General features: G+C 35.2%; 2 protein-coding genes across 2 annotated transcripts; both read right to left on the bottom strand.

Moving 5' to 3' along the window:
- Positions 1-1,088: 1,088 nt before the first annotated feature.
- Positions 1,089-2,478, bottom strand: LOC121409636 (gastrin/cholecystokinin type B receptor-like). The gene has a single exon (XM_041601544.1). It carries the CDS (start codon positions 2,336-2,338, stop codon positions 1,265-1,267), a length of 1,074 nt encoding a protein of 357 aa, XP_041457478.1. The 5' UTR covers positions 2,339-2,478; the 3' UTR covers positions 1,089-1,264.
- Positions 2,479-2,583: 105 nt separating this feature from the next.
- LOC121406959 (relaxin receptor 1-like) lies at positions 2,584-18,141 on the bottom strand. The gene is made up of 2 exons (XM_041597832.1): positions 17,177-18,141; positions 2,584-2,650 (listed from the first exon to the last, which is right to left on the bottom strand). The coding sequence occupies exons 1-2, from the start codon at positions 18,139-18,141 to the stop codon at positions 2,584-2,586; spliced, it is 1,032 nt and encodes a 343-aa protein (XP_041453766.1).
- Positions 18,142-26,737: the final 8,596 nt, after the last annotated feature.

The raw sequence follows: 26,737 nt of genomic DNA, 5'->3' as shown, positions 1-26,737 counted from the left end.
TACTATCATTATTGTCATAATTATTATCATAATACACAATACACACAAGTATACCTCGACAGTCAACTGGGTGCTTTGTGAAGGTGTTAAGAATAGAATAGTAAGCTGCCAGCAGTTTACTCAGAATGCAACATCACCAAGTACTACATTGTCATTTCAGAAGAGTTTCTTGACAATTCTTTTTTGGATTACAGCAACTTGAATCTAAACTTTTGTGCATCAAATATCTTTGGAAAAAAAATACAGCTGAATATCTAAAAAAAATCACAATGTCATCATTTTTTTATATATACATGTACCAAACACCTAATACTAGAGATAGCTCCAGATCTCTGTAAAAATGACACTCCAAAAGTAACACAATCTAGGTTAATATGATCATAATCAATGTATTGGATATAAGGCATAGGGGAAGGCAGGGGAAGTTTTTGCATTTTGCATGTTAGAATTGATATGACTAATAATATTGTAGAAATAAGTACCTTGCCTTGAAATTTGATTCTTGGGAAATATTTTTCACCTATATATAACATTCTACCCCCACACTGAATGTCATTGTGACCTTTGAAAAAAAACAATGTCAAATGGCTCAACTTGCCACATCTGTGGGGTAAGTTGTGCCACCTTCTGGGTAAGTTGAGCCACAAAAAACATGCAAAAAATGTATGCGGGATGAACCAGCATGTCATTTCTTTATTGTCATGTGAATTTGCTCCTTTCTGCCTGCATATCATGGCTTTTTAAGGTTTTTTTTTTTCTATCATACATTACCATAAGAATTACCATGGCTCAACTTGCCCCATGCTCGCTGGCTCAAATTATCCCAATCCGAATTTCATGTGATATTTTCACATCCACGCATTTCTTATGCATCCATCATGTAAAAGACTATGACAAGAATGAGAATTCATACCTGGACTAACAATATTTTTCTCATTTTTTTATATATTTAAAGACGCGTGTGGGTAAAAAGCACTGTTCTATTTCACACCCTTTTTTTACTTCTTTGGCTGAAATTTGTATTTTCGCTCCAAAAAAGTACTTTTTGTTGCCAAGTTAAAAAAAATGTGGTGGGATTAAAGGTTATGTAATGGGTCATCAATACATGACACCACCATAATGCTCAACTTACCCCACCTTCCCCTATATACTGATGTTAAACTGGATACAATGCAGTGGTTTTGATTATATGTGATAGGGTGATGTTGATGAGCAGTCATAGTGATATATCTGATGGAGTTATCAGGAAAGGCTTCAGAGACTGTCAAGGTGATGATATTGTGTTTAATGATGAGAGGTGTGCAAGATCACTCCGTCTGTCAGGCTGAGCCAGGGCTCGTTGCAAGATGGCCGATGGTAGAGGGACCCTTGCCAAGTCGCAGTGTGCGATACAGGAAAAGACCTCCCTGAAGTGTGGATGCTTGAGACAGTAAAAGAGAGGATTCAGACAGCTGTTGAGCCCTAGAAGAATTGCCAGGTAAGATGCCACATAGCCGTAAGTGCCTGGAGAGGAACTGAAGCCAGTGGCGCAGAAGGCAATCACAAAAGGCAGGATACAGATATAGAAGGCACAGATGACAACCAGAAGGTTCTTGGTGATGATGATGTCAATGCGCTTGTTTGTTGCAATGGGGGCACTCTGCCTATGAGAGGCCATGTTCTGAAAATGGTTACGTATGTACTTGAAAATCAAGATGTAACATATACTGGATAGAAAGAGAGGAAGTGTGAGGAGTGCCAGAGCACCTCCCTTGTAATACATGTCATATTCATGAGTTGGATCCCATATGCAAAGCTCAAGGTGCATGTCGTAACCCAAGTTGCCATACCCAACAATTTGTGGAACAATGAGGAAACCTGTCAGGTTGAGCCAGGTAGATGCTATCATCAAGACAATGTTACATGGAGTAAAGATCCTCTGGTAGGTAGCCCTGGATCTGGTGATGAGGACGTAACGGTTCATGGCTACAAAGAACAGCGTTGATACGCTGCATCCGACTGCAATCATGATGATGGATCCAACCAAGGTGCAGGTCCATTCAGGCAGGGAAACATCAAGTTGAAGGAGCCACAAGCTCTCCAAAGGAAATGCCATACCTATGACAAGGTCAGCTAAGCTAAGGTTTACAACAAAAATGTTTGTGATGGTATGCAGTTTTCGAGAGAGTACAACCATGAATATTACAAGGAAATTCCCAACAATGGCAAAAAGACCAACAGTTGCATAGGAAATTCCTTTGACCATTCTCTCAATCTGCACTCCATCTGTTATTGTCAAATTATCATTTGGTGTTGAAATTCTGAACGAATCAGTCTCATTGCCATCAAAAGAAGCCATACTGAATCTTGTGCAAAAGCCAAGAGCACTGCACAAGTTGAATTGATAAAAGAATTTCACCAATGTACTTCACACTGTCAGGAAAATGAAATCTTTGAATTGTCAAAATTACCAGAAGTCATTCAGAGTGCAGAACAATGCATTTGAAAATCAAGTATTTATATGAGAAATATTAGATTGTATCTGAGCTCCAACAGGTGATACATCAACAAATGAGAGACTGGGTGAATGACAGCAGATCATGATTATTCCTCCGACGACGACGCGATGAAGTGAACCTTCTTCTGCTCAAATGCAGTGATTATGCAAACACTGCAAATTCACAAAGCAATAGGTTTCCATGGTGACTAAGGAGTCACAGCATCATGTGCATCTATTGTCAACATCTCTTCTTTTACTTTTAAATGTCCTTTTTCTGACCTCTTTCTTCAGCCTTTTCTCACCTACTCTATTCTGATTTGTATTGTGTAGGTCTACATATAAGATTTGATATTAAATATGCATTTTCCAACACTTTTACTCAAGCAAATTCAAGATTATCCTTGCAAATTTAAAACCAAACTCTACTTCAATAAGTGTGCTTCTCTCATTGAATTTGTATACATGGAACTTATAATCCATCAAAGTTTTCCAATTAAAATGTTTTGGCTGATTTGTATTTATGTTTTCTTACAGAAGCCCACATTCTGAACTTAAATTGAACTATGGGCTAAAGTTTTTATATGGATAATCTATTGCAACACATCTATAACAGGAAAGATTTAATTTGTCAGCACATTTGGTGCACAATTTATTCATAACTGTTTGGACGAGAACAATTTTTTTCTATATTAAAGGGGAAAATCACCCTAGCGATAGGTTGGCTTTCATGAAGCAGAAGAAAAAAAATAGAGAATATGTATTAGTAAAGGTTTATTATAGCTTAAAATCCACAAACAAATAACAGTTATTAATTTTTAACATTTTGACTTTGAGACATCACAGACCAGCACCTCCTCCATACATCATGTAATATGAATTTTAAAGAAATTCAGTTTGATCAAAAAATTGAAAGTGGTTGTATTTGTAAAATATCATCAGATACATCATTTCATAAAATTCAGTCACCATGACAGGACTATCGTTAAACAGAAAGTGTGATCACACAGATTTAACCACATCATGGTTAGTGTAAGAAAGAAAACTTGACAATCAGTTCATATGAACACACCCTCTCGCTCACCATCAGTTGACAGTATAAAGCCTTCTGCATTGATTTTCAAGTGCTCGCTGAATCTTTAATTTCACTAATTTCCTTTCTTGACACAATGCGTGTTTACTGATGCAAGGCCATCATGCTCTGCAACAAAGCATAATCAAATATGGATCACAGTTGCGTGCGGTGAGGAAATTGGTAAGAGATCCAGAGAGAAATCTTTTCATACTTCACAGAATATTGGAATAATCATGATGACAAGTATGCTGGCTACAAAGATATTGGTAGCATTCATCTCCATAGGGAATTCAAATGAAGAAAGCTGTGCTCTTGGGGAACTTAATAACAATTCTGTGTAGGGAAGCCACACCCTTGTCTGCGATTTTTCCCCAAAGTGTGTTTTTTTAAAGAAAATATGGGGAAAATATCAAAATGTCAGGAAGATTTTGTTCCTTTAATTTTTTTGTTTTTATCTACATAAATGTCATATTGTTCTCAAAATTAAAACATTGACAAAATGATAGCCTAGCCTTTGCTGGATCCATTAATCCCTACTTATACATTAACTTGACACGATCCATAAGTAGTCCCTGTTATGTAGAAATTCTATAGGAATAACAAAATTCAAAAGTCAATAGGTCATATATCTTACAAGGTTCTTTTTTTTTAAGTATCCCATAATTAATGCACATACTCCATATCTCCAGCTGGAAAACAAACTGCCTCACCCCAAAAACAATTATTTAAGAAAGGGACAAAATCAAGAAACAAATGGCAGGTGAGTTGAATTACCCTCCAATACGTACTGTTACTATGGTAACACCTGCATTGTTATTCAATTTAACAAAGTCAATTTCATCACTGCAAGATAGGGTGACAAAACCTGGTAGAGCAATGTTTACCAGTGGCATTAATTGGTTTACACTGCCCTTTTTGAAATGCTATAGAGATCTTATGAAGGTAAAAAAATTCAATATGAATGATTTTATGAAAACATCAAATAAGGTAACACCAAAATTAGTAATAATAATACTTAAATGCATTTATATGGCACCATCAATCTGGTACCTTGAAAACACTGTACAGAATAAGGATAATGATGATGATGATGATAATAATTATTTTAACAATTTATTTAGAAAAAAATAATTTGGTAATAAAATCCTAAGTTTGTTAAACTTGACTAAGATCTAAGAACCATAAATTTCATTTCACATCATTTATGATATCCAATAACAATCTCATATATTTCATTTAATATGATTCATTATTTTTTGAAAAAAAAAATCAAAAAATTATTCATTCTTATCCAAGTTAACTGATCTGAAATGACTCAACTACTCTGTGACCTGCAAGTCGTAAAAGATTTGTAATACATAATTGCCCTTATGTCTCACGTTTAATGAACTGGGTTGATATTGTGACATTCAAAAACTTAACCTTGGTTACAATTTTCTATGTTGACTACCATATACTGCCACTACCACCACTTTAAAAAAAAATCAGCGCTTATACTCTCGCTCTGCTACACAGGCAAGGTAAAAATGAGGAAACATTCATTCTAGAGTAAAAGGGGTCAGAATATCAAGGTTCTAATGGATCAATGAATACTGCCTGTGCTAGCTCTTGAGATATACGTACTATATATACAGAACAATGATGATAAAGCGCAATGAGCGACACAGAGTGGAAGAGAGAGGGAGAGAGTGGGGAAAGGGTATCTACTATGTAGAAAACCTGAAATAATTCACACAATTCAAACATCATGGACATTAACTCATATCAAACAAACTGGAAACCTAATAAATATCTATACGTCAAATCCATGCACCAGAATACATGAGTAATATTGAAGACATCACTGAAGTGTGTTTAATGGGTTCTCAAATGTCAGATGTAGTGTGAATAAGAAGAATTTAACAATAAACTTCAATGAAAATAGCTTTGATCTCACTTAAGATTAATATTTTCATTCCATTGGAAATTTGAAGGAAGAGTGCAGTAGTGTGTATTTTCTGACAAGAAAAAAAAAGAGAATAAAGATGTTGGGAGAAAATCCTCCTCCACCACGTAATCCACCCACAATTCATTGTACTGTCTTGAACCCTAATTCAATGCTGATTGTGTGTGATTGCAAAAAAGGTTTTGAGGGCCAAAAACAAGTTATGGTTGTGTAAAGCCTTGGAGTTTGGTATTTGCAAGAAATAGAAAATGGCTTACATCATTCCTATGCATAACATTTACACCTTCATCGGTATAAAGGAATTTGCTTGCAAAATTTTTGTTTGTCTTTACAGTGAGCAGTGGTTATAGGGATGGGTGAACCTACTCCACTGTAAAGAGCAGAAACTTTGAAGAACATATATATGAACTTGATAAAAAGCAAGATGAATTGTAGTAGGCCTGCTGATATTTTTCTAAGTTATCTTATTATAATCTCATACTTGAATCTTCACACTTGCTCATAGAGGTTGCTCCTCCCCACTCCTCCCCCCCCCTTCTTGCAATTTGCGTGCACAAATCATTTTTTTTCACAACAAATAATAAAATAAAAAAATAATAATACATGAGATTTGTATAGCGCACTTTCCATCTTGATTCGATGCTCAAGGCGCTTGAGAGCAGAACACCAGAAACTACATATAATACATGTCTGAACAATTAGTCAATGTCTATCAAAAAACACTCTTATGCAGGTATGTTTTCAGGTTGCCCTATAAATACTATGAAAGCAATACCATATATTTGAAGTTGAACTAGCTTCAGAAGGTTTCCATGGTAACGGAATTAAATGATGAAGAGGCTTCATGATACAATAATGTATTCCTTGTGGGCATATGTTGTGTCCTGAAAAATGGATCACCCTCATTAGCATTTGGACTAGCAATCTTTGGAAGAACCATGTTCTTACAAACGTTACTTCACTTTCACACTACTTTGACACTCTATTTAGTTTGATTTTGATCATGATCATTTCATAAGTTCCTTAGAAAAAACATTAAAAAAAACTGAACTCTACATCCATCTCTTATTTCTGACAATACCATTATCAGAATTTGTATTTCATAAGAAAACTTCCAAAACTTGAACAAAAAATGTCTACATTATATGAAATGAAATTGCATTGAACTAGCACATCAATGATGTGGAGCTCATCTGGCATCTCGCAACAAAATTTAACACAATTTTAATTTCAGCCCAGTTGACACTGCAGTGAATTATATTGGTGACATAAATTGGGGATATAGAATTGAAATTGATGAAGAAATGACATAGAAGCATTTTTTGTGATCTATTAATAAATTTCATATGAATTAAGTATTAATAATTATCTAGTCAAAGTTTCTTAACTCTGTGTAGAACCTTGGTGAACCTAATGTAGCTCTCAGATGGATCAAAAATAACCAAAATAAATCAACAAATAAATCAGTAATTTTTGTGAGTTTTCTAAATATATGAATAAATTAGCATATTTAATGAGTTTCAAAATTCTATGTTGAAATTTTGTATCACCACCTCGAGCTATCATATAAAGCAAACAAAGTTGAAATTGATCAACAAATGAAGAAGAAAAAACATTTTTTGTGATTTTCTGAATAAATTATGCATAAATTAGAATAAATAATTTTCTACCAAAAATTTCAAAATTCTGTGTAGAAGTTTGGTGGGCCTCATGAAGTTCTACCAGATGGAAGACAAAATATCAAAATCTGTCAACAAATAAAGAAGAGGCATTTTCTGTGATTTCTGAAATAAAATTTGCATAAATTAGCGTGAGTAATTTTCCACTGAAAAAAATTCAAAATTCTGCGTAGAAGTTTGGTGAACCTCATGCAGCTCTATCAGATGGAAGAAAAACAAATCAAATTTGTCAACAAATAAAGAAGAGGCATTTCCTGTGATTTATGAATACATTTTGAATCCCCCACCTAGTGTTATCATATGAAGCAAACAGACTTGAAATGGCGAAGTAGTAGCATTTTGAAATTGTGGACGGACGTCAGACGATGGACGCCACGCCACGGCATAAGCTCATCTTGCCCTTCGGGCCGGATGAGCTAAAAACAAACCTCTTTTATTCCATCAGGTTTTCCATCAAAATAATCAAATTAGGCTTACCTGTATTAGAGAGCGGGGGAAACAGGAAATGAAAAAAGATTGATAGAAAAACAGCAAAATAAATAGAGGGATGAAATAGAGTGAGATAAAGAGGGGAATATAACAAGACAAAAAAGCATTCTGAAAACATAAGTAATTGTCAAATCAACTATTCACAGTAATATAAAAAAGTAATCTCTCATGGAAAGTTAACATACTCCAATGTACCTACAAAGGCTTCATTTACAAAATATTCATGAAATGAAAATAAACGTGGGTGGGACTAGTTAATATTTTTCTCACTTGAAATGCTGCATGCAACAATCCCTGGACATATTAACAGTGAGAATTTTCAATAGAATTTAGCGTTTTATCGGGGATATTCCGATAGACCGCGGGTCCAATAGACCGCGAGTTCGATAGACTGCAGATCCGATAGTCCGCAGTGTGTGTAAATTATGATCAGATATTTCAAATGTCATCAAGAGGTCCAAAGGTCAAATGATACGAGACTATGGGGTTCTATCAGGTGCGGATCCATGGGGGGGGGCGAGGGGGAACTGCCTCACCCCCACCACCAGCTCAAAAAAAAAGAGGAGGGAAGAGGGGAAAAGGAAAGAATAAAAAAAGAGAGAGGAAGATGGGTAAAGAAGAGAATAGAAGAGAGAGGAAGGGGAGAATAGAAGAGAAAGAAAAAAAGAGAAGAAAACGGATAAAAGGAAAGACAAAGAAAAAGGGAGAAGAACAGGGGGAAAGAAGAAAAAAAAAGAGAGGAGGGAAAGGAAGAGAAGAAAAGAAAGGAGAAAGGAAAAGGAGGAAAAAGAAGAAGAAAAAAGAGGAAGGAAGAGAATAATAATAAAGAGAGAGGAAGATGGGAAGAAATATAAGAAAAGAGAGAGGAAGAGAGGAAAAGAGAAGAAAAAAAGAGAGAGTAAGGGGGGAAAGGAAGAAAAGAAAAAAGAGAAAAGAGAGCTGAAAAGAGGGAAAGAAAAGACAGAAGAGAGAGAGAGGAGGAAGGAAAAGAAGAGAAGAAGAAAAGGGGAGAGGAAGAGGGGGAAAGAAAGAGAAAATTAAGGAAGGGGACTGAGGATAAGAGAAAGAAAAAAAAAGAAAGAAAAGGAGATGGGAAACGAAAGAGGGAGATGTTGACCTTGACGTCGATTTGATGTTCGAACTCGGCGGCGCCAAAATGACGTTCGAACTATGGGGCGCCGAACTGATGTTTGAACTGGGAGGGGGGCGCCAAATTGATGTTCAAACTATGGGAGCGCCGAATTGATGTTCGACCATAATGCGACAAATACATGTTTCAGAGGGGGGGGGCAAAGTTGTATTTCACATGGGGGCGCCAAGTTTATGTTCAACCGAGGGTGCCAAATTGACCTTGAACTTAGGGGGCTTCATGCAAATTCACTTTCGACCGGGGGCGCAACATTGCTCGTATTGCCTGTTTATAGTGAAATATATGTCCTGCCCAAAAAGCTTAAATTAATGCAACTGAATTAAAATAACCTGTTTTTACAATAATGGACAAAAACAATGTTTTGAGTTTTAGGTCTGTTTAGCGAGATAGATATCCTGTTCAGGGTCACAAAATAGGGTTATCAAATTCAGCTCGCGCTACGCGCTCGCAATATTTGATTAATGAGGTATGCATCCTCTGCATCAATCTCACATGTAAGTGTTAGGGTTTTTCAAGTCAACGTACATAGGCCGATCCAGGGGGCAAAGATTTTGCCCCCCCCCCATGGTAGCGCAAAAAAGGGGTAAGAAACAGAAAAAAAGAAGAGAAAAAGGACAAGCAATTAGAATAGGAATTATACCTTAAAAGAGTCCTTCTTAAGTCAGTATATACAAAAATTGAGCTCGCGTTTTCAGCTAGCGCTTTGCGCTCGCATTAACTTCTTAGTAGATATGCATCGTCTTCATCATAACAACTACTAACATAGGCAGATTCAGGGGGCCCGAGCCCCCTCCCCCTATTAACAGAGCAAAATAAATTGAGAAAAACAGGGGGAAAGAAAGGAGAAAAAAGAAGACGAAACATAAAAGAAGGAAGACGAGTGAATAAAATATGGTCAGGAGAAGACTTGGAAAACAATTTTTGAAAATATTTAATGTCACTATATTAAAGTTTCGCTCGTGCATCGCGCTTGCATTGCCCGTTCGATGAGATACATATCTTGCTCAATAGGCTGAAATGTAGTTTAAAATATCAAATTTTATTTCAATATACAAAACATAATTTAGCTTGGACATCGATCTTTCATTATTTTGTTTGATTTACCAATTTATGTTTTTTTAGTGCTCTGGAAAATGTCAGTTTTATGGTGTAAATCAACATTTACAAGATTTTGTGAGCTCGCACTATTTGCCAAGTAGGCCTACCTATTGTCCTTTTGTATTTCGTATAAGATTCTATCTCAGGTGTCTCGACTGTAAAAAATAAATAAAAGAATATGAGCTAGCGCTGTGCACTCGCATTTTGATTGGTGAGTTATGTATAGCTATATATTAATTCTATAGGAACTACTTAAATTCCCCCATTAAAAAATTCAGGATCGCGATTTGCGCTCGCATTATTTGCTAAAAATATATCAACCTATGAATCCTATTCATGATTACAAAAATACTTAAAATATCCAGTTTTCACGCCTCATGCACTGTCAAGAAATTTCGCACACTCATTAGGCTTAATAGATTAATAAACATGAAATCAAATTTGTATGAATTCATAATAACTAAATTGTACCTTTTCAGAAATAAATATTGAGTTTAAGGAAAAGAAATAGAAGATATTCATCATTCTTATATGATGAAAAAAGGTCCTTAGAACTAAAATGTCTTGATCCTAGGTTAAAACTAGAGATGCTCGGCATCTAACCCACCGCGTCATCCGTCATTGCGATATATAGAGCTCACACAGAAATTTGACAATTATCATGGCGACAATGACCCTAGCATGCAGGTCCCCCAAGTCCATCTACCATCCAAGTGTGGTTGAAAAGTGACCTACGGTTGCAGAGAAAGAGTCTTGCATGTTAACTTTAACGTTGACCTGACAATGACCTTTGACCTTACAATGTGACCTCCGACTGCAGCATAACATGCAGTTACCCCAAATCCATCAACCATCCAAGTTTGGTTGAAAAGTGACTTACGGTTGCGGAGTTAGGTGTCATAGGAGAGTCTTGCATGTAAACTTTAATGTGAAAATGATCTTTGACCTTACCATTTGACCTCCGCCCACACCAAAATCAATAGGCTTCTTTGCTATACCATACTCTACCTTCATGCCAAATTTGAAAACAATCGGAGAAGAAATGCAGCTGATAGAGCACTCACAAGGAAATCTCTGCAGCGGCGCGACGAGTCCAAATCCATAGTATCCTCCGAACTCTGTTCGGGGGATACAATAATAATAAAATATCAACTCGCGCTTCGCGCTGGCATCATTCATATAGTGCTATCAAATTTTCCTTTATACACAGAGCTGTACGGTGCTTAAATTGACCCTTTCCATATCGGAATTTCAAATATTATTTACAGCTCGGGCTCTGCACTCGCATTATTGATTTTTATGATGAAAAATGAAATGTATTCAGAATGCCAGGATTCTGTGTAACTCTAAAACACGCGCACGCATGGTTCTGATATACAAAGCTTGATCTTTTTTCCCCAACTTTTTAGCCCTCAAAATGCCTTTTATTGAATCAAATAATATCAGAATATACAAAAACACACATTATTACACAATCAATAAATGATCTCAAACAATAATAATACTTAAACATTTCTCTCAAGTAAATAAAGAATGAAGTGACATCCATTTAGTATTAAATTTGTTAAACAAACCCAATATAGAACTAATATATCTCTCATCTTCATAATATTGAATCATTTTTTTTCTTTGCATATGTAAACACTGGTTTTTTACTATTTAACTTTTGAAAAAATAAATGCTGTTTGATTATACATGCTAAACAGTTCAATGCATCATTTCTTTTCTCATCAAAACCAAAAATTACATTTTTAAAACTAAAGTTAACATGTGCCTGAGAACATTCTTTTATCCAATTTTCTGTTTTCTTCCAAATTTATTTACTAAATTTACATTCATAAAAAAGTGTACAATATCTTCCAACTCCTTATTACAAAATGAACATTTTTCATTTTTAACAATCTTTATCTTATATAATTGTTTATTCAGAAATAATATTCTATTCAATATCTTATACTGAAAATATCTCATACCAACATCTGAAGTAAAATGAAATATCATAATATGGTATTTTTCCATTTATATAATCAGGAGGGTCATCTAAATACCGATCCCATTTTGAACATATTAAAAAACACATTTTGTTTTTCCAAGCAATATAGATATGTTGACATCCTTTTCTGTCATTTACTAATATTATAATATGTGTAGGTATCAAAAGATTTTCTATACTTCTTTTACAAGTTTCGACATTTACTCGACATCAACACTTTATTGTTTGTCTTATATAAAAATAAGACAAATAATTTACTTTGAAACAAAATTTTTGTTCACATTCATCATGAGTAAGTAAATTTCCTTCATCATCAATCAAGTCATGAATAAATCTAATCCCCTTTTCATACCATGATTGAAAATATACAGACCTATTCCCTATTTGAATTGCATTGTTTCTCCACAAAGGATATGTAAATCAATTATTTTTTCCCGCTTGAATTAACGAAAAACAGCATGAAATACGTCTTTCCAAAATGCATTAACAACTTCATGAGATAATGACAGAAAATATTCATCTCCAAACTCTAATACAAACGGCTTAGTTACAAATGACTTCATCGGATGAAAGACGTCATCACATTTGCCTAAGATCATTCTCCCAATCCATGTAAGCTTTAATGACATATTAAAAAAATCAATGTCTGGCATCTTAAGACCCCCTTCTTCATAAGCACCATCAACCTGTTTTTTACTAATCTTGTCTGGCCTGTTCTTCCATATAAAATTAAAGAACTTTACTTTTATGACTTTCATTAACTTCGCAGGAGATGGAATTGACATTAACAAATGATTAAATTGTGGCAATAATAATGATTTAACAACTGTAATTCTACCCAGAACAGTGATATTTTGTTTAATCCATGAAATCATTTGACATTTATTTTGTTGAAAATTCAATCGTAATTACAATCAGGTATTTTATCAGTAACAACATGAAAGTCTGTACCAAGGTACCGAAAAAATCATTACGCTCAAAATTAACTTGTTTTCCATTTAGTAGTATATCTTTTTCATTTCTTGAAGCACCTATCCAAAGTGCATAGTTTTTTGCATATTGACCTTCAACCCACTACAATCAGCAAATGAATCCAAAATATTTAGTACATTACAGAAACTGGCAGCTGTACCATCGAGAAATAATACCGTGTCATCTGCGTACTGAAGAATGTTGTATTCTTTTAAGCCAACATAAATTCCTCTGACAGAGCGTGAATTTCAAATTAACAACCCAAGAACTTCAACGCATAACAAAAACAAATATGCTGAGAGTGGATCGTCTTGCCTACATCCTCTTTCAATACGAAATCTTAATGTCATTTGCCCATTGACTATGACTAGAAAATGCATTTTGGTACAGTATTTTTATCCATTTCATGAAAGATTTACCAAATGTAAAAAAGGAGAAAAAAAAGGAGTTTTGAATAAAAAATAATGTGATACACTATCAAAGGCTTTTTCAAAATCAATTAATAAAATCATACCAGGAATATGTTTCTTCTCAGTATACACAATTAAATCATACAAAAATTCTAATATTTTCACCGATAAACCTTCCAGACAAGAATCCTGATTGATTAACATGAATAATATACGGTGATACTTTTTAAAGTCTGTTAGCAATACAACTTGATAACAGTAAATAAACAACATTCAACAATGAAATTGGTCTCAAATTTTTGATGAAATGTCTTACTTTGTCACCTTTAGGAATTAATGTTATCAAGCCATTATTATGGATAGTATTTCCAGAAATGTAAGCAAAAATCATACTTCGTACCAAATATATACCTAAGTCCTGAAAAAATATTTTTTTAAAATTCAGTTGTAAATCATACTTGTCCAGGAGCCTTATTATTTTTCATATTTTTTAATGCAAAATCTTGATCTTATTCAAAATGTGCTAAAATTATCCAGTTTCAGATCAGAATATCAAAATTTTCTGCTCGCACTTTGCGTTCGCATTATTATTGTAGGAAGATACCAAAAATTACCCATCCTTTTTCATGATTGACAAACATGAATGGAATGTCCCATTGGGGGATTTGAAATCTCATCTTTTTAGATTGGAACATTAAAAATGTTCAGCTCGTGCTTCGCGCTCGCATTATTTAATTGTTGAAATATATATCGTCTTAATGGCTAACTGCAAAGCATCCTTAACAGGTCCCTTTTCGACCAAGCCAGAACGAATATTTAACATTTCTGCTCGCGCTTCGCCCTCGTGGTAATCATCTATATACATACGCGTCCTATTCAGGTTCACAAACATTGCCCAGAATGTTTAATTTTTAGGACAAAATACATGAAATTTCATTTTTAGCTTACATAGGGCTTATGAGATTATTCCACATTTATGTTGCTAATAAAGGTGTCTGCCCGCAGGTAAAAAAATTTGACAAGCAAATCAACCCAAATTTTAGGAGGGACCACCAAAAGTTTTTGACAAGAAAAAAGAAGAAAAGGTTATCATCCAAACTTAGGGGGGGGACAAAAAGATTTTAGGGGGTCCACCTCAATTTAGGGTGGCATAGCAAACAAATTGACAAGCAAAAAAAAGGTTCTCAATTTAAAATTTAGGGGGACCACCCCCCACCTCAAATTTAGGCGGGGAAAGGTCCACCCCCAGCTTCCACCGCCTAAGTAATTAATAAGCTTATTGTTTCGACATAGCGATATATTATCTTGTCAAGTCAATATGTCCATATGGCGAGATATGAAGTGTACAAGTTCTGGCGAGAATCCCGATATATATCGCCATGTTGACATGCAACTTATTTAAGTTGACTTGGCAAGATAAAATATCTCGCCATGTTGACATATAACTTTTTATAAGTGCACTGACGTAGGCATGCCTATCACAATCCCTTAACTCACTATTACACTATAAAAACACAAAACAAAGATTTTGAAACTTCCTGATAATATGCAATTGTAGTTTGAGAAAAAAAGGTAGATCAATTGCAAAGCTAACATCGATAATAGCAAATTATTACTCATGATATTAGTAGTAGCAAGAGATTTACCACATTGAAGATTGTCCGTCCAGTTTTGGACTAACATTGCCGAATTGTTAGTTCTGTCTTCAATATTTTCCCTTATTTTGTCCTTGACAATTAATTTGAGGGTGAATTTCGTTTGCCCAGCTTCATTTTCACTCCAACAAGTGTAAGAACCAGTCATGTTTTTGGCAACATTAGTGATCAGAAGAGCATTATGAGGAAGAATGGAAACTCCATCGGGTAAGGTGTCTCTATCAGAAAACTGCAATTCTTGAAGCGCTACTGACCAGTAAGTGTTGCTTACTGTTGAATGTCTGACTGGGCAAGGTAACTCAACTTGTTCACCGTCGAATGAAAGCAGGGTTTGATATGGTGGAGAGCATAATTGTGGGCGACAACTAAAATTGTCTGCCCAGGCTATTTTGTCCACTGAAGTGTCAGCGTATGCCGCTGGTTGAAAACATTTCATGGATTTCTCGTTTGGATGTAGGGTTAAAAAAGTCTTGATGAGATCACAATCACACAACAAAGGATTACTTTCAAACTTAATTCGTACCAATTTCAAAGAGAACATTAGATATCCACTATCAAGTGTTGTGATTTGGTTGCCCTCAAGATTTAAGTCGGTCAAGTATGTCTGATATTGCAAGGAACCGAATTCAAATGATATAATATTGTTGTAACTTAAGTCCAACATCCAGAATTGCTGTTGCTTGTCAAATGAATCATTGGAAATGCTTTTGATTTCATTATCGGACAGATAAAGAGTATATGCCTTGCTGTTTCTTGGTAAACAATATCTGGGAATTGAAGTAAAGGAGTTGTTAGACAAATCAAGAACCACCAAATTGTTCATTAACAATTCTTTACAGTGATTTCCGAGATTAAGTGAAGAAAGATTGAATGTCATAAGTTCTGGAAATTCAAAAGTGGTGTCTGCCTGTATAGTAGGGTTTCTTATGAAGTACTGTTTAAAAGCAAAACTTTGATGAAGGCTCAGGTGTCGAACATTTTTCAAATCTCTTAATAACTCTGTCATGTCTATTAACGTGTTCGAAAGGGGTATGCAAGAGAAATCTATACCGGTAAAACCCCCTATTTGGACTAGCACTCCTGAAAACTGTTGATTTGAAAAGTACTTCAGAGGGTTTCCACTCAACCTGACATACGACAGCTGCTCAATGTGTGAAAATACACCAGCGGGGAGGTACTTCAAACGGTTTCTGTTTAAGCTCAATCTGACGACATCTTTTAGGCCAATAAAAGCCAAAGGTTGAATATCAACAAGGTAGTTATCATCCAACTCGAGAAAGAAGAGTGAAGATGCCGACACGAAGGTAAAATTTGGTATGGAACCAATTTGATTCGTGTTCAAGTAAAGTCCAACCAAATCAGGCGAAATTCTTACCTGTTTGAAGTCTTTCAGGTTATTATTGCGAGCGAAAATGTTGTTTCCCGATAGAATACTTGAGTTGGAAGATCCGATGGCATTATTGTTAATGTTTACATGTAAGGCTGACATGGAGATGATATCAGTAATCCTATTGGCCTCTACATTTAAAAAAATCAATTGTTCTGTATCAAAAATATGGTTTAAATTTAAATGGGTTAACAAATTGTGACTGATATCAAACCTTTCAAGAGAAGTCAAGCTTAGGGGGTTGACCTCTGTTATGAGATTAAAAGCTAAATCGAGTGTTCTGAGAGAGATTAATCTTGAAAAGTATTGACGATCGATTACTCTGAGTTTGTTGTGACTTACATCCAACCTCTGCAGTGGTGTGATCGCACGGACGAAATTCAGGCAAGATATTTTATTCTCGGTGAGGTTTAATTTTGCAAGGTTTGGTAAGGAATCAAAAGTTGCTATCATGTGGAGATTGTTACGGGACAAATCTAACTCTGCCAGTTCTGGCAACGGTGTAAAGTTTGAAAGCACTGACAATCTGTTGTTGCTTAGATAGAGATTACGGAGTTTTGGCAGACCTGTCAGGTATTTATGATCCCATGCGGTAAGAAGGTTATGACTTAGACCCAAGTATGTTAGGTTTGTTAGGTTCTCAAAATTAGTTAAATTTGAAATACAGTTCCATCTCAAGTTAATGTATTTAATATATCTGTGTCCGAAAATTCCAAAGTGTAAAGTTGTGAGCTTATTGCGAGAAGCATAAAGACAATTTAAGGTAGGAAAATACATGACAGAAACGCTTCGCAGATAATTTTTCTCAACATTCAGAATATACACGTTTGAATGATTCCTTCCATACAGTGCGTCTAGTGTTAAAATGTTGTTGGAGCTAAGATCTAGACTGTACGGTGCGATAAAGAAAATATCTTTTGAAATTTGGTTGATCTTATTAGCATTTAATATGACGGTCTCTATTTTGGAAATGTTGGTAAATGCTGGTCTACCCACGAATCTGATTTGGTTATCTTCCAATGAGATGAACTCCAAACGTTGCATGTTACAAAAGGAAGAGACATCCACAATTTTATTGCCTTGTAGGTAGATTCTTTTTATAGAAGGAAAGCGATTGAATATAGTTTCACTGATGCTTTTGATATAGTTGTATTCAAGTGAAAGAACCTTGAGATTTTCCATCGTTTGCGCCTTTTCCAAGTATTCAATATTATTGTACGAAATGCACAAATTTGATATAACTTTGGGGTAAGCAAAAATGGTTGTTGAAATGTCCCTGATTGCATTCCCTTCTAAATCTAACGATAATACTCGAAATGGGATTTTAGGTAAATTCTGGAGTTTGTTGAATGCCAGTTTTAGCGATGAAAGTCGTGTACCTGATGGATCACGAAGGGTCTGCTGTTGCCACTCTTGCAGAGAATTCCTGGTGACTGATAGCTTCAGGAGAGCAGGTAAGGTACCAAGGTATGGTATCCTTTGAAGGAAGTTTGAATCAAGTTCAATATACTGCAATTGGGTTGCATCCTCAAAGACTCCTTTCTCGATTAAGCGAATTCGGTTGTTGGACAGGAGAAGCTCAACCAAGCTTTTGAGACATGAGAATGACTCTTTCTTGAGTGCTGTGATTGAATTGCTCTTCATGTTAAGCAAAACAGTGTTGCATGGGACATCCTGAGGCATATCATCAAGATCAGTGCATGTCACATCGACCAAAGTCCTCCTCTGCTTGCACTCACAAAGATTTGAACATCGTGAATGACCTGTTCTTCCCAGCAAGACAAGGATATATAGAAAGATAAGCACCCTCATCATGCCAAATGGATTGTAAGCATCCAGTGGAATAAAGAAAAGCAATTTCTCTTTTCGTGTCCGTAGAGATACAATTTAGTTTAAAGGTTCAATTTGTTCTTTCATTATACATTTCAAGGCAAAAAAAGGATGAAAAAGGGGAAATCAAAATCCTCTTTTTCCTTTACATAATCTGTTACAATGAAAGCTTTCTCTTTTTTGTTGGTTGTCGCATTTTCAGAAGATGTAAAGAAGCTCTTGACACTAACATAATTATACAGGAACTGGAGGCAGCATCAACCTATATATCTTGCACAAAATGAAAAGACAGAGAATCAGAATTCCGATTGCTTTTATCATCAATTACCCAGCCTTGTATCCTCAGTAATTATCCTCCCGTAACATAACATCCTCAGGGAATAATTATCATTGCAGGCCTTTACTACTGAGTTGCCAATTTTAAAGGATTTCTTAAACTAATTAGAACTGCTAGACACTTTTGTTTCATACATATGAGAAGAATTTCAAGAGAATTATTCCGGTTGTTCATAACTGCATAGATTTATTGCTTGTATGAAATTATCAGTTTGTTAGAAAAGAAGGTTCTAGATCAGCCATTCTCAATAACTTTTTATGAAGCACCACATTTCTTGTTGAGAATCTGTAATGCTCCACTATCCATTACACAAACCGGCATTGTATCAGCGGAGGGGGCCCAGAGGCCCCTGGTAGGGGTCGAGAGAGCCCCCATATGTTTTGGAATATGTGGCCTTTTAAATTGCCCAGAGGGGCTCTCATTAATATCAACAGAAGAAATACAAATGCCAACAAACTACACAATATTAATTTTAAAGAAAAAATGACCAGTGACTTTTTCGCAATATACCAAACCACTATATACCTGCTTGAAGCAAGAGGCGTAATGAGTAAAAAAAAAATAAAGGACTATATATGGCAGCTGAAGCAAAAATATTGAACTTTTCAATACAAAAATCTATATTTTGACATAATATTAAGAAAATAATGCAATGTTCCACTCTTTCCCTTTCCCTTTCTCCTAATTTTTTCTTGGCCGTGAAACACTTGGGGGCTCCCAATTTCCATTCCCATCTGTACGCCAGTGGCTGAAGTTACTTTTCCCGATTTTGCAAGGGCTGAAATTTAGGCGTTGCATTGCACTAATGCCCCAAACTGCCCCCTCTCTCTGTACAACTGACATGCGGTATCATTCATTCAGTTCGTGTTAAGCAAGAGTCCCGGGGGGGCCACTTCCATTCACAAGTGGATACCATGCGCAACCATGAGGTCTCGAAAAGCACCCTAAACACGTAATTTCCATATTCTGAAAATGCACCCCTTAACAAGTATTGGCGTGTGAAACCCTACCCTTAACAAGTATTGGAAGCAAAACGACACTCTTGGCAAATATTCCCTGAAATGAACCCCTAAACAAGTACAAGAAAGTTTTATTTTTACAGGTCCTTCGGTCGTCGGCTTTACCTTATTTGGTTTAGTACAACCCCACCTTCTAAGCCTCGCGCAAATCAGACTCTAAACACAAAGTGTTCGGGCAAAAAGGACATCCTTTATAAAACTTTTTGATTTTGTTTTATCATCCCCGCAAATTCGACCCTAAACATGTAATTTTCCTAGCAAAATAGATACCCTTTTTCATTATTTTTGTGTTTTTGACACCCTTATCACATTACGTACGTAACGTGCCGTATCGTGAAAAGACATCCTTTTTACGTGATTTTTTGGTTGCGCATGGTATCCACTCGTCAATGTTAGTGGCCCCCCGGGGCAAGAGTGCATACAGGCAATCACAGCATGCAATACATCTGAGCATACAACTTCGGATTTTAATCGGCTCCGGAAACAGTTTCTGCTTGTTATGTCCCAAATTCATAATCTTTTATGATCAGGATGTTCTTTGAATAACCAAAACGTATACTCTGGAAATACAAAATTTCTCGCCGTTGAAATAGAAATCCTGCAAACGGGATTTTCATATCACTTTTGTAGCACATAAACTTTGTACAGCATAGAATAAATAAAAAGGAGAACACCATCGATCCTCCATAAAAAGGGGTTATTGAGTGCTAAATTGGACAAAATTTCAGGAAATCAATAAGCGATTAAGTGTAAAGTAAAGAGTTTTTGTTTTCTCTTTGTATTAAAATGATCACCAAATCCTTATTTCTAGGTTACTGGTAGATACATTTTTCTCCCAATTTTTTCCTTATTTTTCTTTTTTTATACCAGCTCCCAAGCGCCACTCCCCAAGGTTCGGTGCGCCACAAGTGGCGCACGCGCCACCATTTGAGAACCCCTGTTCTAGATTCTTGATTAAGTTTTGAGTACAACATGCCATTCAATGGTATGTAATAGCAGGTATATCTTAAGGCTCGGTCCCACTGCACTTACAAAATGTACAAAACACTTGCCATCCGTTGGAAAACGCTATGCATCGGTTGCGTACTCATTGCATACGTGTTACATAATTATGTTCTAGCTGAGCAATGGAAAGAGGGAAGAAAGATATTTATGGATACGTTTTGCATAACGAGGCAGTGATATGCTCAGTATGCTGAAATTCATAACAAGGAATTTGTAGACATCGTCGACATAAGGATTGCTGCCATGGAAAAAGGACGATTAGGTTTGTTGTTTACATCGTTAGTTACACAGAGACATCCCAATAGACCGCAGGTCCGATAGTCCGCGGGTCCAAAATGGCCGCCATTCACAGAAAATGGGCATAACTCACTCATTATTTACACTAGACATCAAATTTCAGTGCATTTTTCATGGTTAAAAGAGGTAAAAAGATCTAGTGATATAGGTTCGAGTAAAAATAAGCAGACCAGGGTACCTAAAAATCAAAGATAGCATGCAAAATGGCTGCCAAAGCCTAAAAATCCACTATTCATCTATTACTTACTGTAATGTCCTTAATTTTGTTTCTATTTAATGGTGAAATAATAACTTGGGACAAGTTACAAGGACATTCAGTGGTCAAATTTGTCCAAAAATCCAAGATGGATTCCAAAAATGGAGTAAAAAATGGCTGTTTTTACTTACAAATGGACATAGTTCATTTGATATCTGCCCGAGATATATGATTTTGGTGTCTAATCCATGGTTTGAAAGGGCCAATGATACATTTGGGCATATTAAAATGACATTCAGTAGTCAAGTATGTCCAAAAATCCAAGGTGGCTTCCAAAAATGGAGTCTAAATTGACCGCTGTTGCTGAAAAATTGACATACTTCATTAAAAAATCCACCTGAGAGATAGATTTTGATATCTAAACCATGGTTTGAAAGGTCAAATAAAACATTTGGACAAGTTAAAAGGAAATTCAGTGGTCAGATATGTCCAAAAATCCAAGATGGCTTCCAAATATGGAGTCTAACTTGACTGCTGTTACTGAAAAATTGTCATACTTCATTAAAAATCCGCCTGAGAGATATGATTGTGGTGTCTTTACTATGGTTTTAAGTGTCGAAATAATACTTAAGCACAAGTAGAAAAGGACAATCAGAGGTCTAGTACATGTATGTACAAAAATCCAAGATGGCTTCCAAAAATGAAGTCTAAATTGACAGCTGGTACTTAAAAAAATACATACTTTATTTGATATCTGCCTGTGAGGTATGATTTTGTTTTTTTAAACCCATGGTCTGAAGAGCCAAATGAAAAAATGGGACAACTTACAAGGACAGTCAGTGGTCTAGTTTGTCTAAAAATCCAAGATGGCTTCCAAAAATGGAGTCTAAAATGACTTATGTTTCTTAGAAAATAACATAGTTAATTTTATATCCGCCTGAGAGATAATATTTGGGTGTCTTTAGTATAGTTTCAAGTGTCAAATAATACTTTGGGACATGATGATATGCAATTGTCAATTTTCCTTCATAGTCCAAGATGGCTTTCAGTATGGTGTTTAAATCTCATTGCTTAAAAATAGTCATACTCAATATTCACCTGTGAGAAATAAACTTTGGTTCTCCACTATGGTTTGAAATGTCAAGTATATATTAAGAACAACTCAATCACAAGAATGTTCAGTTTTCCATTATACAGTGCGTATCAAAAAAAGTTTACACTTAGAAAAAACCCTGGGAATTGAAAAATATACATCGTGTGGCTAATTTTTTCACATATATTCATGGGTTTGGGTCTCATCTATCCAATGGAAGTAAAAATTTTGACAGAATGTTACACTTGAGTGAGCACTGTCCATTTTTGTAAAGCTCACAGAAATCTGTTTGCGCAGAAATGCTCGTTTTCACGCTGTGTCAAGGGTAGAGTGCGAAATCAAACTTACCCTGCAAAACATTTCTTATACATGTCCCTTGCACTTTTAGTCAATTGAAATAAGACGAATACATTCAAGCATTTTGTAACAATTTTAACACCCAAACTGAAATTTCAACACTTAGTAAATATAACCTTTACTCTTTTGTGCCAGCTGGATCTGAGGACATAACTGAATCTGAACAAAAGTTTATATCAGACATCTCCAGCACTTTTTTTCACTAAGTTTTTATCATTTAAAGTGGGTTTACATTTCATTTTTCATTAATACTTGTTTCTCCACACTTTTTCCAAGCTTGACAATGATTAACAAAAATGAAAATCAAGCTTAAGCCATTTCATGTAAATCACAGCTCAGTGTAAAGCAAATATAGTCACGATGGCCTCGGTGTATGGGTGAGTGGGGTGGGGCGCAATGCACTCTTCGAAGTGTTCTGAGCAAGGAAACAGCTTAAAAGGTAAAAGATATCTAAAAATCAAGTTTACTAGCTAAAGTCCACGTGTACTTCATGATTAAGGTCTACTTTTATCTGCATAACTATTTCAAAATTCTGCACAAACCATGTTTTACTAAGTTTTCAAAAGTAAGTGGTGCTCACTCAAGTGGAAATATTTTTCGACAGTTATATCGTCATTTGTTTAAGTGGATCTATACCAATATTAAAATGTGTAGAAATCACCAGAATATTACCAATGTATAATTTTACAGGATTTTTTCTAAGTGTAAACTTTTTTTTGATACGCACTGTATATGCAATTTGGTTCCCAAATTGAGCAAAAATGCCTGTTGTTACCTACTCCTTAATCCTTAAGGTTACTTTATCCAAATGTATTTAAGCGTAAACACCAAAATTATTCCTCACATGGGGATATTGTATGAATAATGATCATTATTTTAAAGTGATTGAAGTCATTTACACGCCATTTTGTAAGCCATTTTGGATTTTTAGGAAAAAATTGACAACTGCATTATCATTGTTACGATCCCAAAATGTTATTTGACCCCTTCAAACTATGGTTTAGACACCAAAATCATATATATCAGGCAGATATCAAATTAACTACGTCCATTTGTAAGTCTCAGAAGTCATTTTATTATTTGTTTAGGCGTCTCCTGTAACCGTTTTATCATCTTTCTCCCTTAGTGCCGTGAACCATACTCACTGCCAATTCACTAGGGAGAACATAATACTTTCACGGTATATCAAAGTAGGTTAAATATCAAGATGTAGTCACTTCAACACTCATCATTTCCAACTAGTAAGAATCAGGCCAATTTATTTATTCCTTACAAAGTATGAAAACCTTTTTTATTACATTTAGAGGAAAAGAAAAGTGGGCTGTCAAAGATATGTGCGTCTACTCATCAAATGGATGACTACACTCTGAAAAAATATAGTGAGTAAAAAAAAATGCTCAATGAGGTTAATTTTGTGTCTAAAAAATAGGCAGCAATTACTTTAGAATGGGCAAAATTTTCATCACACTGGATGAATAAAAATGTGTCCAACCAACATTGGGCAATTTTATTTATCCAGTGTGATAAAAAATTTGCCCATTCTAAAGTAATCGCTGCCTGTTTTTTAACCTTACTGGACAATATGCTTCCCGCATTGGGTAAAATACTGCCCCAATTGCTTGGACACACAATTACCCTGTGCTGGTTAAAATTTTACCTAATATTTTTTACAGTGTATTTGGGGATATGTAAATATAATATATTGTAATTGTGACTCCGGAGCAAATGATAAGTAAAAGCAACGCTATATCAACATACATCCTGGTAAAACCTTAAATGAGAGCCTGTTTTAACAACCGAGGAGGGGGCTAGAAAGACCAGACATATTACTGGTAAATTTACTTATAAAATTTTATTGTGTGATTGTTTTCTTTTGCAATCAATGTTTAATGTGTTTATAATATCACTTTTCATGTACATTTCAATTTGCGTTGAACCAATGTAGATTCGTGGACCTGGGTTTGATTGTCAATTTTTCATTGTTTGTACTGCTTTTCTTTGAAATATGATTAATATAAAACAGTGCAACATTTCTTTCACTTTATGCATTCTTTCACTTCACTAACTCTTTGGCTCTCTACTGGACAGATCATTGGATGTCATAATATAATGTAAGTAGAAAGTTATGATATGAAAAGTGAATGTGAACAACTTGTCTTCTACTCTTCTTCAGGTAGGCGTGATAGCTCATGCAGTCGGTAGAGTGGGGGTTTAGGATTCCAGTGACCCAGGTTTGATTCCCACTTGGTGTGCTAGTGCCCTTTGGTAAGGCATTAATCCTCATTACCAGGTCCCTTGGAGAGGATCTTAAGCTGTCAGTCCTCTGGTTGCTTGCTTACAAGCCTTGATGATTTCTTAGCAATCAGTAAAAAATGACCATTAACTCCTGAGACACCTTATATTCTTCCCTTAGAAGTGATTGGTCATGGGACTGATTTCTATGATTCGTTTTTCATTGATTGTATATGATCAATTATCACCATGATCAATAGGTTAGCTTTATGTTGAAGGACTCAAGTCCTACTCTAGCTCTCCTAAATATACTTCTTCTCCTTCTTCCTCCTCCTTCTTCCTTCTCCCTCTTCTCCTTCATTCCTTTTCCTTCTCATATCTCCTCCTCTTATAATTTTTAACTCAAATCTCTCTGAATGATCTGGATTATTTTCTAATGTTGATAACTCTTATAGAAATCTGAACTATTTTAGAGGAATGGGGTTCAGGATTTCATTCTTTTTTTTTTAATTCCCTGTTTCATTCCATTTGTGCAAATTTGTCAGCTCTAAAAGGGTAATAAATTGTCAAGCAGATTATGTATTTGTATTTAACCGCATCATTTTTCATGTGTACACCATTTTTATTCCATCATTGATCCAAATATCATGATTGCAATGAATGAAGGAAGAAAGATAAATGCATTAAAATAAACATTTCAAAATCTCCAAAATTTGTTCTGGATAACATCTCTATGAGTTGAGTGGATGCCCTTTCACACAAAAAAACTAGAGATTGAAACTGAAACAATGCCATGTGAACATGACTAAGACTCAGACAATTTTTATCAAAATATCAGAATAGGATATGAAATTCTCTGATTCTCTGAAGTTCACTAGTATATCACCTGAAACTGTATGACTCAATACAACCTGTAGGTGACCAGGATAAGCATAGGATCAATAAATCATATCTAAATTGAGAGCTTAACCATATAGCTTAATAACTATATTTAAAGAGAATATTGATAATAGCACAAAAAAAACATGACGGTTACATTTTTGCCATATATAATGACTCTAGAAGGGAGAAGGTAATGAGGGAGGAAAGCAAGGCATTTTTGGCATTACACAATCCTCTGATAAATACAATCGTCTGATAACAATTGTCTAATTGTCTGCTTTGTGTTGCCAATGTTCACTGTTTCCATTCGGTGTTAAGCAGTTGTTATAATCGAATTGTAATTATTTCAAAATATTTGTCTTGCTACAACTACATGTACAGTAAATCAGAATTTATGAAATTTCTGAGAGAACTCTCCTCAAAAAAAAATCAAATGAATTGTTGCTGACTGATAATATTCATTCATATATTCATTATCAAACATTCAACTTTAATTGTTTACTCAATTGAACGCACAGTTCGCCAAAGACCTAACATTAATAATCAATTATTAGACTGATTGTTTAATTTAACATACAGGGAAGCGATGTTATAATGAAATCAATAAGCCTAACTGACAGAAAGGTAGATGGGCACTGACTGATAAATCTATAGAATCATCTTACATCCACTTTTTGTAATTAACATATAATCTTTCAAAGACTTACAAATGATAAAGTTATAAAGCCTCTTTATGGAAGTAATGTGATAAATGAATATATGACAGGCAGCTATAGATGGGCAGTGACTCATACATATTAACTGACACTCTTCTTGAAGTTATGGCACTAATAATAGGGACTGACTTTCCTTATTCTGTTTCAATAAGTCATGGTCTGTCAAATCATCAGATCATATCACAGTCTCACTCCCTCACTCGGATCAATCTTTTAATCTGATATATACCCTGCCAGCATTTACACAATATGGCATCACCTGGAAATGAGTTCTGACATTCATACATCAAACCATTAAGGTATAAAACCATTTTTTGCCTGATTGTATTACAATGATGCTCTTTTGGCAGTCTCTGAGCAGGATGAGGTAACAGACGAGGCCTACGTAAATCAGACAGTGCCAGAGAAGGTGTGGTAGACTGATTCATATTTAGAGTAATCAGG

The sequence above is a fragment of the Lytechinus variegatus genome, chromosome 2, assembly GCF_018143015.1.
Source record: "Lytechinus variegatus isolate NC3 chromosome 2, Lvar_3.0, whole genome shotgun sequence".
Classification (NCBI taxonomy): Eukaryota; Metazoa; Echinodermata; class Echinoidea; order Temnopleuroida; family Toxopneustidae; genus Lytechinus; species Lytechinus variegatus.
Note: the sequence above shows the minus strand (reverse complement) of the source record. Positions and strands in the feature narration are given on the sequence as shown.